The sequence below is a fragment of the Pteronotus mesoamericanus genome, unplaced genomic scaffold (assembly GCF_021234165.1).
Source record: "Pteronotus mesoamericanus isolate MK-2021 breed Mesoamerican mustached bat unplaced genomic scaffold, CSHL_Meso_final scaffold_21, whole genome shotgun sequence".
NCBI lineage: Eukaryota > Metazoa > Chordata > Mammalia > Chiroptera > Mormoopidae > Pteronotus > Pteronotus mesoamericanus.
Window position 1 is genome coordinate 15509092 of NW_026555310.1, and position 17055 is coordinate 15526146.

A 17055-nucleotide genomic window follows, 5' to 3' on the forward strand; every position below is an offset into this window, starting at 1 on the left:
AGTTAGCATTCTTGTTCAAGAAGCTACTTTTCAGTTAGTGAATGAGAGGCTCTAAAAAAAATGTGTGTGTTCGGGATTTTAAAAAATGTTAATGATTGGGGCTGAGGCTGGTGGTGAGGGATAATGTAAAGAGGTTGGAATGGCTGCCTTAAGGTCCCAATGGGGAAAGCTTATTTTTTTTGTGTGTCATCACCTGACCATAGAAATTATTCGGACTGCAGACTACTGTTGTGAGAAGAGGAGCTCTGAAGCCATTGCTTAGCAGTTCTTCCTCCGCATGTGGAAAATTGAATTTCTGGAAACGTTGCCCATGTTGTAGATTTTGCCTAAGTAAAGGCGCTAGTCCTTGGCTCTGATCGCGTTCCAGGTAGTGACGGGGAAGGCCGCTCTCTAAAGCACCGATGCGTTTTGTGCTCGCTTCTGTGGAAGACAGGTTTGAGGGAGTGGGTCTAGATTTCTCAGGGAAGTTAAAGCCTGGATGTGCGCCTCTAGTCTTAGTTTACTTCGATACTTAACTTTTTTCCTTCCCTCCCTTCAGGATCCACTGTTTCAATGGTGCACCTGTCTTCGTCTCCTTTTGGTTACCAGTCACCTTCAGGCCATTCAGAGGAGGGAAGAGAGGGGAATATGAAGTCAGCCAAGCCCCAAGTGAACCACAATCAACATGGGGAAAGCCAGCGGGCCATGAGCCCCTTGCAGTCTCCTCTCGGTTCTGTTTCCTCTCCTTCTCAAGCATATGAGACCTATATTGATAATGGACTCATATGCCTTAAACACAAAATTAGAAACATCGAGAAAAAGAAGGTAATTCCCCCCCCCCCCCAAGCCAGGTATATACACCATTTTAAATAAGGATTAAAGAACTGACATTTTGGCATTCAATCAGGGCTCATAGATTACTTCCTAAAGATTTAACGAAGCTTGGGATTTAGCTGACTGAAAACAAACAAGCAGGCCAAATATTGGATATGTTAAACATTTTCTGTTTGATTTGTCAGTATAAGGAAATAAAAATATTCTTCATAGTAAAATTATGCATGCTACTGTTGAAATACTTGAATAGCTAGCCACTTTTAAGTCAGATTAATTCCTTGAGTGTAGTATTAATGTTCCTTTTCATAGATTCCCTGATTTTTTTTTTAGCTTGTTTCCCTGTGACTTTCTGCAGCAGTTGATATTGCAGTGTAGATGCTGCAGTCATTGGAAGCTTTAACGATGGTAGAGCCAGAAAATGTTTTAGCACCAATTTTTGTGTTGCTAGGCGATTGCTTAAGATTGGTAGGTGAAAACATTGTAGAGAGCCTTATACTCAGGGATGAGGGACTTGGGTTATAATCAGCCTAACGTTATAGTAAATGCTTGTAAAGATCCAAATCATTCCTCATTTCCTGAGTCATGTAGCCAGTGAAACAGCACTGCATGTTGCTTTGTTGTGTCATGATTCTCTTTGCTTGTGATAATAAGGTGAGCCATTAACTCTCTGACCTAGGAACTCTTAAATATTTTTATGCCAAGACCTAGTTAAACCTTAGGAAAGTTGCTTTTAATGGAGGAGCTTGAAGAGATTTTCTTTTAAGAATTTGATTGGCTCTTTTTTAAAAATGTTTTTTATTTTTAAAAATATACACAGGCAGGCAGTGAAGAAGGGCCAGTTACTAGTAGCTTCTCCGTAGCCCCAGCTCTCACCAGCTGTCTTGTGAATGCATGCAGTTAATCACAAGTGCATTAAGGTGAGGGTGCCTGGGTCAGCACAAATTCCCTGCCACTAATGGGAAACCTGTCGACGTAGGCCCTACTGATGGAGACTCATTAATGTCTTCTCCCAGGTGGAGGAACTGCATGTACAGGTATACTTATACTCTCTGGCTTAATTATGCTGCCTCCTTGAATACCTGGCTGACAGGACCAAAGCTTTTGTTTCAAGCTTCTAGGAAAGCATTTTAAAACTGTAAAGTCAAATGGGAGGAGCCTAAACATTGCTTTTTTTTCGTAGCTCATGTCATTTTTATGGGGACAGTAAATGCAAGTTAGGGTCATATGTTTACTAAATATAAAATTTAATATAAAAATAGCTTCTATTTGAGGATACTATAATGCTAGAAAAGAAATCTTTTACATTCCTGAACTTCCATTAGGAAGTTTCCTATCCAACCAATGCCATGTAATTCACCAGGTAACTAATGGTTTAAGTGTAAGGTTAGAGCAGAGTTTTTCACCCTCAGCGCTATTGACATTTTGTGCTGGATAATTCTTTGTTGTGTGCGGCCATCCTGTGCATTTTAGGATGTTTAGCAACATCCCTGGTCTCTACCCACAAGAGACTAGTAGCACTGTCCACCTTTCTGCCACCCCCCCAACTTGTGACAACCATAAGTATCTCCAGATGTTGCCAGGTACCCCTGGGGACAAAATACCCCTGATTGAGCACCACTCAGTTAAGGGCACTTGACTGACTTAAGTCTCTGCAGTCTAAATGTATATAGAGGTTATTAAGAGAAAAGGGTTTTATTATTTAACTTTTGTAATTCCAGACTAATGTTCATGTGTGTAATTTTTTTTCCCTAACTGCAACTCACGTACTCAGTTGCTGCCTGCTTTGTAGTAAAATGGTACTTTTCAGATTGATAGCTTACTTCAAGAACTTTGTTTTCATAAGAAGCAAAGCCTAATATTTAGTTTATCTACTTCAGAATTTTATATTAGACTATAATAGATACAAGTCTCTCTTTTGTAGCTCAAATTGGAAGATTATAAGGATCGTCTGAAAAATGGAGAGCAACTTAATCCAGACCAGTTGGTAAGTGATTTTATAATTTTATGGTCAGACTTGCTGGTTTCTTTGTCTTAATAAAACTGCAGCTAGACTTTATGAGACCAAAAATTGATAGGCCAAAAAAGAAGAGTGATGTCTGGCCTTCTTTAAAACCTGACTATAAATATTAGAATATAACTTTGAAAAATATTGTTTAACTTGTCCATGGTAAACCTGGTAATTGCAAATTTTATCTAATTTGGTGGAGGAGAGCTTTTGCAATGTGGAAATATAAAAAAGATGTTTCATTGGTATTTGCCGTTTTGACTTGATTGCATCTCCTGGCTAAGAAGGGACAAATAAATCTAAAAGTTATTCGCTCTAGCTTGTGCATCTTTTGTCTTCTATCTTTTTCAATGAAGATTTTTGATTGTGTATCATAGATACTGACATTCAAGGACTTCTCCCTTGCCACATTGACTCTTCTTCACTGTCCTTGAATTATTGTGATGTAGTAAATTATAATTTTGCTGAGGCACAGATTTGAATTGTGTGAGCTCTGAGAATGATGTGCTCACATAGCTGGTGAGAGGACTTAGCTGGACATCCAGCATATCAGCATGGCTTTGTTTTCAAGTAGTCATGGTATGTTCAATAACTTTTAAACTGATAAAACTTTTGGTTGTGTAAATATCCTTGGAGAAAGTGTTCTCTTACGGCAATTTTGTTGACTTGGGGGGAATATGGGAGAAAGGGATGGGGAGGTTGGTGATTCTCATGATAGCGCTCTAAGAAATGTCAAGGAATATGTTGTATTTCAGAGCTCCAGTCAAACTTTAGTCTCAATATTTTTTACTGTCTTCATAACCACTTGTTGTTCTGTAATACTAACTTTGATTTCTCTTTTGAGGAATATGCTGACAACTACCAACTTTATATTGCCAATAGATTAGTTTTCTGAAATCCAGATTTTTATGTCCAGCTGTGTATTTGACATCTGATTTCACCCTGCCCCCCAAAACCTATATCCCCTTTAATCTTAGCTATGTCAGTTAATGGCTTGATGGTCTAGGGTAGAGTGGCCAAAAAACCTTGGAGAATATCTCATTGTTCTCTCCATACTTTACATCTAGGCCATTAGCAAGTTTGATCAGTTCAACCTTCAAAATAAATTTAGGATCTTACCATTTTTTTTTATCAGTTCTGATTCTGTTATCCTGGTCCAAGCCACATCATCATTCATCTGCATGACTGTAATAGCTTCCTCACAGGTTTTTCTGTTCTGCCCTCTCTCTTCAAGTCTATTCTCAATATAGTAGCTTCAGTAGTCCCATTTACATCCAAGTCAGATGGCCATTCCTCTGCTCAGAAGTCCCCTTGGTTCCCATCAGGGTGACAGAATGTCTTTACTATGGCCTACAAGGCCCTGTAAAATATGCTCCCTATTTCCTTTTACAGCTTTCCTGTAAAAGCTGTACATTTCTCTCTCCCAGCTACACTGGCCTTCTTGCTGTTCCCCAAATATCCCAGGCACATGTGTTGTTTCTACTGCCTGGGTGTTTTTTTCCCAGATGTGTAAATAGCTCAATTCCCACTCTCCTTCAGCTTTTTATTTGTAGGTCATCTCAGTAAGGCCTGTCCTGACAACACTTTACCTCCATTTTCCCATTCACATTCCTTTGCTACTTTCCTTGCTTTAATTTTCTTCATAGAAGCAGTTCTCTGATAAACTGTAAAGTTTTGTTTATGTTTCCTGCCCTTACACTGAGTTCCATTGGAAATTTTGTCTGTTCGCTGCTGTTTTCCTATTACTTAGAATAGTGTGTAGTATATAGTAGGCATATGAATTATTACATATAGATGTACCAAAATATAAGATGATTGAATATTAGGTTTCTAGATGTTATTAAGCATGTGGTTTGTGGTACTTTTGAGAAATAACATCTCACGCAAGCATTAAATGTTTAAGGTAGAAATTTAGAAAATGCAGGTAAGTCCAAAGAAGAAAAATCTATAATCTGACCTCTCAGATAACAGCTCTCAGTAGTTGTGGTATTTAATTAAGAAGCACTAAGTTTATGTTTTAAATTGATAATAATTCACAGAGTTAAGAAATTAGAAAGTATTAAAAGAGATAGTTTTTTTACCCTATCCTTCCTGTGTTCAGTTCTCATCTTACAAAATAATGGTTGCTAATAGATTCTTATATATCTGTTCAGAGTTTCTTTAAGCCTATATAAATAAATATTCTTCCTGCTTGTTTTTCCATTTTCTATAAAACTTAGCTTAATATACATACTTTTGGGGCCTTTATTTTTGCTTCTTCCTTTTAAAAAAAATAGACTTTGTTTTTTGGGCAGTTATAGGTTGACAGCAAAATTGAGCAGAAAGTATAGAGAATTTCCATATACCCCAGCCCTACCTTTGCACAGCCTCCTTCACTACCAACATTCCTTACCAGACTGGTACACTTGCTATAATTAAATCTATGTTTACACATCATCATGACTCCAAGTCCTTAGTTTACATTTAGGGTTTATTCTTGGTGTTGTATATTCTATGGCTTTGGAGAAATGTATCCATGACCCAGAAATGGAGGCTCGTACCCACCATTATAGTATCATACAAAATGCTATCACCATTCTAAAAATCCTCTGTGTTGTATCTATTTATCCACCCCTTTCTTTTTAATGTCATGTCAGTGCTTCCATAATGTGTGGTCTTTACAGTTTGGTTGAATTGTTCTGTGAAACTATCCAAGCATGTTTTTTTTGGTGGGGGGGGGGAGGTGGGAATTTTTGGGTAGTAGTCTCTGTTTTTTTCTTTGAAAATTAAAAGGTTAAATTTGGGGGGGAAGTCAACTTTTCAAAACTTTTCTTTGAAATTTACTTACTTTGTCCAGTTTCAAAAATTTATTTGCACATATTGGGGCAAAGTAATTTTTTAATAAAATTCTGTTCGTGTTAGTTTCTGTTTCTAATTTTTGTGTAGTTGTATTTCCTTAGTTTACTCTTATTTAAGTTAGGTAGTGGTTTTCTAAAAAAATTTTAAGCCATATTTCAGACTTATTTTGTCTCTTTTCCTTTTATCTTTCTGCTTTTCTTGATTTGCTTCATTTTCTAAGTTGAGTGCTTAATTCGTTTCTTCCCTCTCCCCTAGCTGATTCGTATTTAAGGTTGTGAATTTTCCTTTAAGTATTGCTTAAGTTGTGTACTATAGCATTTGATTCTGTATTTCAGATTTTTTGCTAGAAATTTTATAATTTTAGTTTGTAATTGCTCTAACCCAACACGTATTTGTGATGTTGTAAGTAAAGCTTTCTGTGACCTCTGTGGCTATTGCAACCTTTTAGCAGTATAGCTCTGAAGTAACCTGTGAAGACTGCTAAGCTTTCAATAAGATTGCACACATAAACCTAGATTTCGCCTTTGAAATAGTAAGAAAAATGTCTTAAGTATGTTTTCTAGAGTCCCATTTGTAACTTTTAAATATTTTGGTTTTTATCTGTATTTGAAACAGAGAACTGAGATTCAAGTGAGTGAGTGAGCAAAAAGCAAGGAGTACTTAATAGTTTCAGTTCCACTGAAGTTTTTATTGTTAAAGAATTAGGACTTAGTGCCTATCCCTTGTTGCTAAACTCTGACTCTACGTTATATTTAGTGCATAATGCTACACTCATTAAGTGATATGGAGTCTTTTCTCTTCTGCAGTCCCACTGGCCTAGTCAGGGCAAGCCACCTCAATGTGACCTGAGCTTCCTATTTAACCTGTTCTTGAGACCTTTTCCATTTGACCAGTCCTCCTCCCTCCAGTGTTCTTTTCTTGAAACAGAAATCTCATGTATGATTCTACCCAAAAGTTTTAAATTCTGTTCAGAATTTTTAGCATATTTGAGGCTCTCTAAGATCATGTTCTGAACTACCTTTTATTCATTCAACAAAAATATATTAAGTATCTAGCCTGGGAGGTGCTGTGCTTAACGCTAGGTTTATGGTATCTCAGGCACAAATGCGATGCCTGCCCACATGGATACAATGTGATTGGGAAGAGAGGCAGCAAATACAAATATGATGGATGTTAAGGCGAAGTACAGAATGATAGTAGATTGTAAGGAGGAATCTATCCTAGTCTGGATAGTTGGGGACAGCTTCTTTGAAAAAGAAGTGCTTTAGTTAAGACCTAAAAATTGAATAGGACTGACTTAGCCAGTTAAAGTGAGGAAAGAGAAAGAGCAGGCTTGGCAAATGCTAACGTGTGTAAAGGCCCTGAGAAGGAAAAGAATGATTTTACAAAGTCTTTCTAAGAGACTGGAAAGAAGGCCACTACGAATGGAGTGATGAACTGGGATGGGAGACACATCGTGCAGATCCTGGTATGCCATTTAAAGACTGCTTTTTCCTAAGGGCATCAGAAATGATATAGATATGTTTTAAGCAGAGAATAACTACAGATTTGTAGTTTAAAGAAACCACTTTTCTGTGTGAAAAATGTTTTGGAGATGATAAATATGGATGTAAGGAGGCTAGATAAGGGTTGGCTATAGTTTCGATCAGAGATTACCAGAGCTGGTACCTCAGTAGTGGCAGAGGGGTTTGAGTAAAGTAGTGGGATTTGACAGGTAAAATAACATAGCTTGACAATTGGATGTAGGAGTAGAGGTAACAGACAAGCGTCGTTTCCAAGTTTCTGACTTGAACAGTTGGATAGGTGGCAAAACCCAGGATATAGAGCTTAATTTTGAACCATTGATTTTTAACATGTCTATGAAGCATAAAGCATGATGTCTAGTAAGTATTTAAGATATGGGTTTGGGCCATAGAGACGTTTTACATCCCTCTGAGGACTGTATACAGCAGGTCTTTGACGTTTTGTTACAATGTTGATGAGAAAAAAAAAATTGATTCCCAGCCAAGGCCACTGCCTTGTGGAGTTTGCACATTCTCCAGTGTCTGTGTGAGTTTTCTCCAGCACCGGTTTCCTCCCACTTCCTAAAGATGTGCACGTTAGGAGAAATGGCATGTCTACGTTGTTGCAGTCTGAGGAGTGTGTGGGTGTGAGTGCGCTCTGCCGTGGAAAGGCATCCTGCTCCAGGGTGGGCGCCCGGCACCCTAAGGTGCCACCCATGGCCCTGAACTGGAATAAGCATGATGGAAAATCATTCTTTCCTTCTTTTTTGATCTTTCTAAAGGTATTCATATTTATTTCAGGGTTTACTAGTAGAAGTGTTTGGGGTCTTCATTTAGAAGTTTGATGTTTTCGTGATCAGAAATATGGTGTAGGAACTTAACTCTTGTTTGTATCAATTAGCCTTTGGTAAAATTGATTTTATTATATGTCATTTCACTTAAAGTCAGTTTCCAAGAACCTGTTGATGTTGACTGAGGACTTACCATACTGTGGTTATGTTACCTATACATTCTTGGTTCTGCAGTTAGAAGGCTTCTCTACCTTTTTATTATGAAATACATGTTCCAAACAAAATGTTGCCTATAAGTTATAATGCCTAATAAAGAAAGCATCAGAACCTTTCACTCAACTCAAATAGTATATTATTCCAAAACCACTGAAGCTCCTTACTAGTACTTACTCCTGTAATCTGACCCTGAACTTTTTCCCCCTTTTTACTTTGCTTTTATTTTAATAGCACTTGTGTGTTGCCCTTAAATTTGTTAGAGTTGCTTTTTTGTACCTTATAATAAATGCTGTCATACTATATATTCTGCAGTTTGCCTTTTTCTGTAGGATTTTTATATTGATTCAAGTAGCTAGCTATATATCATTTGCTTTTCTCTTCTCAGTAGTAGTCTGTAAATAGATGGATGTTTGAGCCCTGACCAGTGTGGCTCAGTTGGTTGGATGTCGTTCCACAAAGTGAAAGGCTATTAGTTCGATTTCTGATCGGGACGCATGCTTGGGTTATAGGCCTAGTCCCAGTCTGGGTATGTACCGATCGATATTTCTCTCCCTCTTTTTCTCCATCCCTTCCTCTCTTTAACAAAATAGATGGATGTTTGACTTGCTTTTATGTTCTGGTATTCTCCTTTGAGCAAGCTTCTATGTGTTATTGAGACGTAGGTGCAAGATTTTTTCTGGGTACATACTTAATAGTGAACTTCATAGGTAAAAATGCCAAACTGTTTTCCAAAATTACTGTACCAATTTAGTCTAATACTGTTAGTATATAGGAGTTCCCATTGCTTTATACCTTTGTAAAGACTTAGTATTATCAGACTTTTAAAAAACAGCTTTATTGACGTATCCTATACATATCAGAAAATTAACCCAATGTAAGTGTAGAATTCAATGAGTTATAGTAAATTTGTAGAGTTATGCAGCTATCACAACAATCAGTTTTAAGACATTTTTATAAGCCCTCCAAGTTCTCTTTTACAACCTTATTTGCTTTCTGTCTCTATAAATTTGATCTTTTCTGGGTATTTCTTCCACATCTGGCTTTTTTGAGTTAGTATTATGTTTTTTAGGTTCATTCATGTTAGACCATGTATCAGTAATTCATTTCTTTTTTTACTGCTGATGAGTATTTCTTTGTTTATCCATTTACCAGTTGCAGGATATTTGGGTTATTTTTATTTTGGGCTATAATGAATAATGTTGCTATATAAATTTGCCCCTTTGCAGTATTTCTGTTACAGTCTTATTTTGTCTGTTATAGGTAATTGTTTACAAGTCTGTTCTACCATAGTATAAATTTCTTGAAGTTGCTTATTCATCTGTGTGATCCTCATTTTGCTACTTGTATAATATATTTGAGTAGTAAATGAATATTGACAAAAATCCTATTGGTTCAGTGATCTTAAAACCCATAGGCCTCTCTGACCTTGGACTTTATCGATAGGGACTCAGTCCTATTATTATCATCATCATTATTGTTATGGCTCAGATTTCTAGTATAAAATTGAATTTTAAAACATAACTTTGTATAACTTCTGAATACTCTTTCTACTTTTTTGATTTATATATATATAGATAGATAGATAGTAAATGACTAATTCATAAAGTCTTAAATCTCTTATGTTTTTAAGAAACACTTATGTTAACATAATTGTACATAAAGTTCACAGAATTGGTGTTTTCTTCTCCTATTTGGTAGGAAGCAGTAGAGAAATATGAAGAAGTGCTACATAACTTAGAATTTGCCAAGGAGCTTCAGAAAACCTTTTCAGGACTGAGCCAGGATGTGAGTATGTTTTCTTTGCTTTTCCTAAAACCAGTTCAACCACTGATCTTGAAGAAAATGTGAATGTTTAATGATAGTATTTGGTTACCATTCATCTCATTCCTGCTGATATTTTATTGTGGATGAGAGTTGAGGATAGTTACTCCAGAGCTAGTGTTTTCAGATTCCCAGAGCCTGAAGAAAGCACAAATGACATCTGTATATGAGACATTGTAAATAAACTATTAGTTATCTAATTAATGTGTATTATTTCACTATGGATTATAGAAATCACTGAGAAGGGAATAAAAACTATTTTTATGAATACATTTATTAAAGGTACTTTATAATATAGACTAGTAAATTTATATACAATATGCTTATAAGTTGAGCATTATTTAACATATTAGGAAACAGAATTGGTAGACTCTTCTTGAAGCGATGGCAGTTATTACCAGGAAAACTTATGATTTATGTTAGAGTTCATCTGGTCTCACTTGTTAGGTTCTCAATGCTAGCAATTCAAACTTTTATCTCTGACATTTAATCAATAATTAATATGAAGTCTAGAGCATTTGGAATTAATGAAGTGTTCGCCACTGTTTTAGAAATCTTAAGGAGGCCCTTTAAAGATCATGTTCTAACAATTGAAATTTTTTTGTAAATTCATTTCTGATTTGGGGAGCATGCCTCATAAGATAATCTCTTCTACTTTTTGGTTATTTTCTTATTGTATCATGAACTGAAATTCTCTTCTCCATTCCTGTGCCTTCAACCACCTGTGCACTAACCCCTCCCAACTTCCTCCCCGCAAAAAGCACCCACCAAAACCCCAAAGCATAATTCCTAGGTTGAAGATATCTACCATCTTAATCCTTGTAACGTAGTCCTGAGTTGCTCTCTTCTGGATGTCTGCCGTCATGAGCTCTTAAAGGTGGTATATAAATTTAAAGTAGCCTACTATAGAGCCACTTCCTCCAGTTTTCTGGGTTCTTCTGTTAGTGTAAGTTTAAGATGATATTAACTCTTGTCAGCCATAGCATATTTTAACTCATTTTCACTCATATATCACTTAATTTTAATACTCTAAATCCTACAGTTATTAAATATTTATAGTCTATTTTTACTTTTAAGTCAATTTTTTTCTTGTATGATTGATTCTCTACCCCCAAAGATATTAAGTTTATTTAGTTTTGGTCCATTTTACTATAAAAGGACCATTCATTATCATCCTCCTGTTTGAATGGTTGGAAGTGTACTTTTATAATACTTAAAAAAATTCTCCATTGACACTCTTTACTCGAAGTTACCCTATCAAATTTTAGTTTTCCATTTAGGTGTTTGTTTTTTCAATATATGGTGGTGTTTTTTTTTTTTTTTAAGATATAAATCTTTTTTAAAAAACACCTTCCATGTGCTAGGCACCTATGAAAGTCCACTTGATTTTTACAACAACCTAGAAAGTAGATATAAATAGCCCCATTTTTCAGGAAAGGAATCTGAGGCTCAGAATAGAAGGAACTTCTTCAAAGTCATGTAGCCAGTACAAGTGCTAGAGTAAGGTAGGGCCCTAATACTTTTTATTTCTAAAAACTGTGTTCTCTACTTTGTGCCATGGATATGGTACCTATCTATTAAATGCTTTTCCACTGCTATAGTCTAGAGGTAGTTTCTAATCCACCAAATTTTGTTATGTATGAGATTATTTTTCCTTGTTTGTACTATAGATTTACTTTCACTTTAGGTGAGATGCTTAAGTACTTTGGATTGTGTCTTAATGAATTAAGACCCTAGAAGTATTGGTCAGTACCTTCCAGCCTAGTGATTTTTCATCTCTTCTTTTACTGAAGTGTTTCTTTTGTCAAACCTCTTCTATGATAGCCAGTTTTACAGTTTGTGTAACATTTTCTTCTTTCCCTTCAAATGAAAGTTGAAAGCCTCCTGTTCAGCCCAGCCACATCTCTCTTTGTCTTCATGATGTGAGCTCTGTCCCTTGGTAGGTATTTATCATTCTATGTCATGGTTCAGAAAATAAATTTTATTATTCAATATTATTAGTTGATAGAAATTTATACTTTGTATCTTCTTTCCAAACCAGTTCTCAGCTGGAAGAAGAGAAGAAAATATAATCTGACTTCTTGTCTATATAAATATGGCGGAATAGGCTGCAGTCAGTGATTTTTGTGATGTGAACAATTGATTATAATCTAGGAGACAGCGTGCTTTCTTACTTGATACTTGATTGAATCAGCAAATATATGAAGTCCTGTTATGTGTCAAACTCTATGCTGGGCACTAGTGATACACTGGTGAACAACAGGGAGATACATAGAGGTACATATAGTCCTTGTCATCACGGAGCTGAAGCCAAGGGAAGGGAGGTGCAGATAAATAACAAGATAAGCATTAAATATAATAGATACTTTGGTAGGGGATGTTCAGGGTGGCATGAGCCTGTAAGAACACCTAATCCAACCTTAGGAGATGGCTAACGAGAGACCTGAGGGAACCATGTGCTACAGTCCTGCAGATGTCCTCAGCATCCGTTGCCTTTCACTTTACCATCGTGAGACTGTGTCCAGGAGAATCCCATTGTCTTGGATAGCTGGACTTGCCATCCCTGTACTTCCTCCTCTTCTCAAGCAGAAACTGAGAATCCTTTGGTAGTTTTGGTTATTACTGCTCTAAGTCCATATTGCAGCCTTGGAAAAGCTTTTCTGAGCCTTTCCCATCCTGAAGAAAATATTCTTGCGCACATAACCCCCAACCAATGAGCCTGTTCCTCATTCTCAAAATTTCATTTTCATTCCGTGTCTCTTGTCTCTGATAGTGGCACAAGTCAAATTTATTAAGTTGTTTCCGTATCCTCTCCTGACTACTAATTAGTAGTGCCATAACGAGTCTTTTTCTTGAGTGCTCCCCCCCGCATCTTTATCTTGTTTGGATTTACAAACATACAAACCTCTTTTGTAGAGTTTTCAATACTGATGCTATATCTAAGTAACTTAACCCATCTATAGGAAAAATCTTATAGATTTTCCTTTTGTTCTTGTAATCTTTATACCTCATAAAATATCCAATATGAAGGAAACATTAGAATCAGAAAAACAACCTATGGGAAGAAAAGAACTTTCAGATTTCTTAGTGGAAATAGATAGTACTTTTAATTTTTTTAATTAAATTTTTTTTTTTTTAATGGAAAGCCACTTCTGAGACTGACGTATTATGTCAGACTTTATGGTATTATAGTCTGGGCCTTAAGAGTAGACACTAATTTTCTGTGTGTTTTATCAGCTAAATATTGGAAGATAAAGCTCCATCCTGACTGACAATTATGAAAATATTTCTTAATTTTACTTTTAAAATAAACCTTTATGCTGTGGCTGTTTTTTGGCATTACATTAGTAAGACATTTTATTTCTGTTTAGTTTTTAATTCCTTATGTTTTAGCCAGTTGTCTTTGCTTGGTTGAAAACTGACCATTATAGTTTAAATATTCTTCTCTTGGAACATGAGATTTTTTTTAAAAAAACCCAAAACAAAGTGAAGCATTTTCTTAAAAAATTTGGTCTAAAAGGCTTGATATACATTAATGTGGAAAGGTGACTTGGGAATTAGGTGTTTGGACTCCATTGGCTCTGGTTACAAACCAGACAAACCAGTTTATTACTCAGTGACTTCTTAAGCTGAAGAAGGAATCGGGGTTAAATGAATTTATCAATTTCACAGTACAGGAGTGGGAACAAATAGGTTTATAATTGTAATACAAGTAAATAACACAATAATAAATAATAACACAATAATAAACCCTGTGTTTTGGATACTCACAACTGTAAACCTACTTTTCCCACCCCATATATAAGATTTATTATCTAAACGCTCTGCGATTAGCCTTTTTTAGACTACAGTTGGTGATAATGGGTGGTGGAGAGTTGTCAAACTTAATTAGCATTTCTTTTTAACAGCTGCTTAAAGCTCAGAAGAAGGCCCAGAGAAGGGAGCACATGCTCAAACTCGAGGCTGAGAAGAAAAAGCTTTGCACCGTACTTCAAGTTCAGTATGTATTACAGAACTTGATGCAGGAGCATGTACAGAAGGACTTGAAAGAGGGCTTGAATGGTGCAGTGTATTTGCCTTTAAAAGAACTTGACTACCTCATTAAATTTTCAAAACTGACCTGCCCTGAAAGAAATGAAAGTCTGAGGTAAGCTAGTGAAAATATTTTTCTCAAGTAGAACCCATAATACTTTAGCTTATATAAATACAAACATATAGCTATATTTAGTAATTAAGAAAACATTAATTTGATTCTATATGGGCAGTGTGGATCTGCCTAGACTCTGACAGGGTTGATAGACTGTCTGGGAGGAAAGTGGATTTGAATGACCGCATTAACATACTTCTTTAATGTCACACGGATTTCAAAAATGTTGTCTGATCATCAAGTTTTAACCTTATGCAAATATTAGCTATAACACTAATTATGTATGTTCTTAAAATTCTTTTTTGTAATTATCTCAGACTGCTATATTACCTGAGGGTCTTTGCCTTTTAACTGCTGTGCTTAAGTGGAGGTAAATAAAATTTAACTTGGCCAGTATCATTTAAGTTTTATGGTGAGAATTGTTTGGTGTTCTTGTGCTGTGAATAAATACGGAGGAAGAAACCTGATAATTTAAAATACAAAATCAGCAAACTGAGGCTACTCATTTTCCCTCCTTCCACGTATCCTCTTTCTAGTCTTGCTTTGATGAAATAAATTAGCTAATGAGCAGGTATGCTCTTGGCTTTATTAGATACATGCTATTCCAATGTGCATCTGTGAGCCATGCTAAAACAGTTAGATTTCAACTGTTATTAGAAGTCAGCCTTGTATCAAGAAGGAACCTAATAAAACTCTTTACCTGTAGACAGCCATACATATATAAGATACATACATACATACATACATACATATATACATACACACATACATTCCCATTCTGATAGCCTACTCCTATTTGGTGTTTTCCTTTTCCTACCTCAGTGGATTTAGGGAGTGAAATTAGGTGAAAATAATTTGAAAAATAAGCTGCTCTCTTTACAGTTAAATGCAGCTCTTAATATTTTCATTCCATTGTTCTCGGACATAAGGTTGATAATGAATGCTACTGTGCTGACAGCTTGGAACTCTTTTTGGTCTATTCCTTAATATCTGTGTTTGGTAAAAATCTTTATTTTGTTTTTTCTTTTTGAGGAAAAGTGCTTACACTTAGAATCCACAAATGGGCAGTTAGTCATCTTTAAAAAACTTCAATTTTCCATTTTCAAAGAGTAAGATGACAAAAATTCACATTGAATGTCTTGGTCGTTTATGGGTTAATTGTATAAATGGTACCACTTCAATATATATATGTACCTCTAAAACCACTTTGTCCTGCTTCTGCTTTTCCTTATCAGTGTTGAAGACCAGATGGAGCAGTCATCCTTATACTTTTGGGACCTTTTGGAAGGTAGTGAGAAAGCGGTGGTAGGAACGACATGTGAGTTTTCCCTCCTTTGGACTTATGCAGTAAATCCTAAACTTTATGCATAGACATTTAGAATGATATCGAGGGTTGAAATGTTGTTAGTCCACCAGAACTTACATGTCTGACAATACTATATTCATCAGAAGAATGATCTCTTTGTTCTGGTAAAAGCAGCCATTGTGTAATTGTGCTAATTAAAATGGAAACTAGAGAAAGTTTTGAAGTGGAAAGTCTTTATGATTTGGGAACAAGAGCTAAGATCTAGTGTTAGTTTTCACATTAGCTTGACCATTTTGGAGTTCAGTTCTTTTTTCTGCATAGTTGTACCTGTTCTAGTTAAGAATCTTAAATCCACACATTGTTAATGTCAAGACTTATCTACCACATCTGCTTGAGAAAATATGAATGGTTTAGCCACATAGTCTATTGAAGCATCACTGTCTGTTGTTCTGGAAATGAGTTGGAGAGAAAGAGTTCTTTTGGCTTCCTAAATAAACTTTGGCCCAATGACCAAATTCAATTGACCAGACATGAAGTACATAGTTTTGTGTGCCAATTTAAGATAATGAAAACTCATTCAAAGCTAGTAAACATTTTTGTTAATAGTGATCGCTTCCTTTTAAAAAATACTATACGTATCTATAATTGTAACAAAATTTCTAAGTGCTTCCAAATTACAATCACAGAAATTAATTTCTTGGTTAGAATGCAAAATGATGCAAATTCTTTGGAAATTAGTTTGGCAGTTTTTATAAAATTAAGTGAACACTTACCAAGCAATTCTACTTCTAGTACCCAAGAGAACTGAAAACATATGTTTGTATAAGTATTTGTACATGAATGTTCATACCAGCTTTATTCATAAAAGTCCCAAACTGAACACAGCCCAGATATACATCAACTGATAATTGATAAACAAAATGTGGTATATCCATACAGTGGAACCTACTCAATAAAAATAGGAATGAAGTATTCATATATGCAACAGTATGGATGAATCTCAAAATAATTATGCTGAGTGAAAGAAGCCAGACAAAAAATGAGTACATATGGTATGATTCCAGTTATATGAAATTCTAGAAAAGATATAACTAGAGTGATAGCAGGTCAGTGGTGGCCAGGGAGTAGGGGGAAGGGATTGATTATAAGAGGGACATGAAGGAACTTTTTTTTAATTAAAGATTTTATTTATTTTTATAGAGAGGGGAGGGGAGGGAGGGACAGAGGGAAACATCGATGTGCAAAAGGCAAACCTATGTGTGAGAGATACATCAATCAGTTGCCTCTTGCTCATCCCCAGCTGAGGTCCTGGCCTGGAACCCAGGCATGTGCCCTGACTGGGTATTGAACTGGCAACCTTTCAGTTCACAGGCAGGCACTCAATTCACTGAGCCATACCATCCAGGGATGAAGGAACTTTTTGAGTTGATAAAAATGTTCTATATCATTGTTCTGGTGAAAGTTCACACAACTGTACTGTGCACTTAAAATGGGTGAATTTTGTTGTTTGTAAATTATATCCCAAAGTTGATTATCTTAAAAAAAAAGACAAAAATCTATGTCACAGTACTCCTATGAAAGGAATAATAGACCCAAATCAAGTATGGGAACTCTGC

At 35.8% G+C, this 17055-nt stretch overlaps 1 protein-coding gene across 4 annotated transcripts in view; it reads left to right on the forward strand.

Moving 5' to 3' along the window:
* Positions 1-518: 518 nt before the first annotated feature.
* CAPRIN2 (caprin family member 2) overlaps positions 519-17055 on the forward strand; it is a 37453-nt gene continuing 20916 nt past the window's right edge. For all 4 annotated transcript variants that reach the window (XM_054590887.1, XM_054590888.1, XM_054590889.1 and 1 more), the window contains exons 1-5: positions 519-804; positions 2735-2797; positions 9864-9950; positions 13895-14133; positions 15369-15451. In XM_054590887.1, the coding sequence (XP_054446862.1) occupies positions 553-804; positions 2735-2797; positions 9864-9950; positions 13895-14133; positions 15369-15451 (724 nt within the window). In that variant the 5' untranslated portion in view covers positions 519-552. The remainder of the gene's footprint in view (positions 805-2734; positions 2798-9863; positions 9951-13894; positions 14134-15368; positions 15452-17055) is intronic.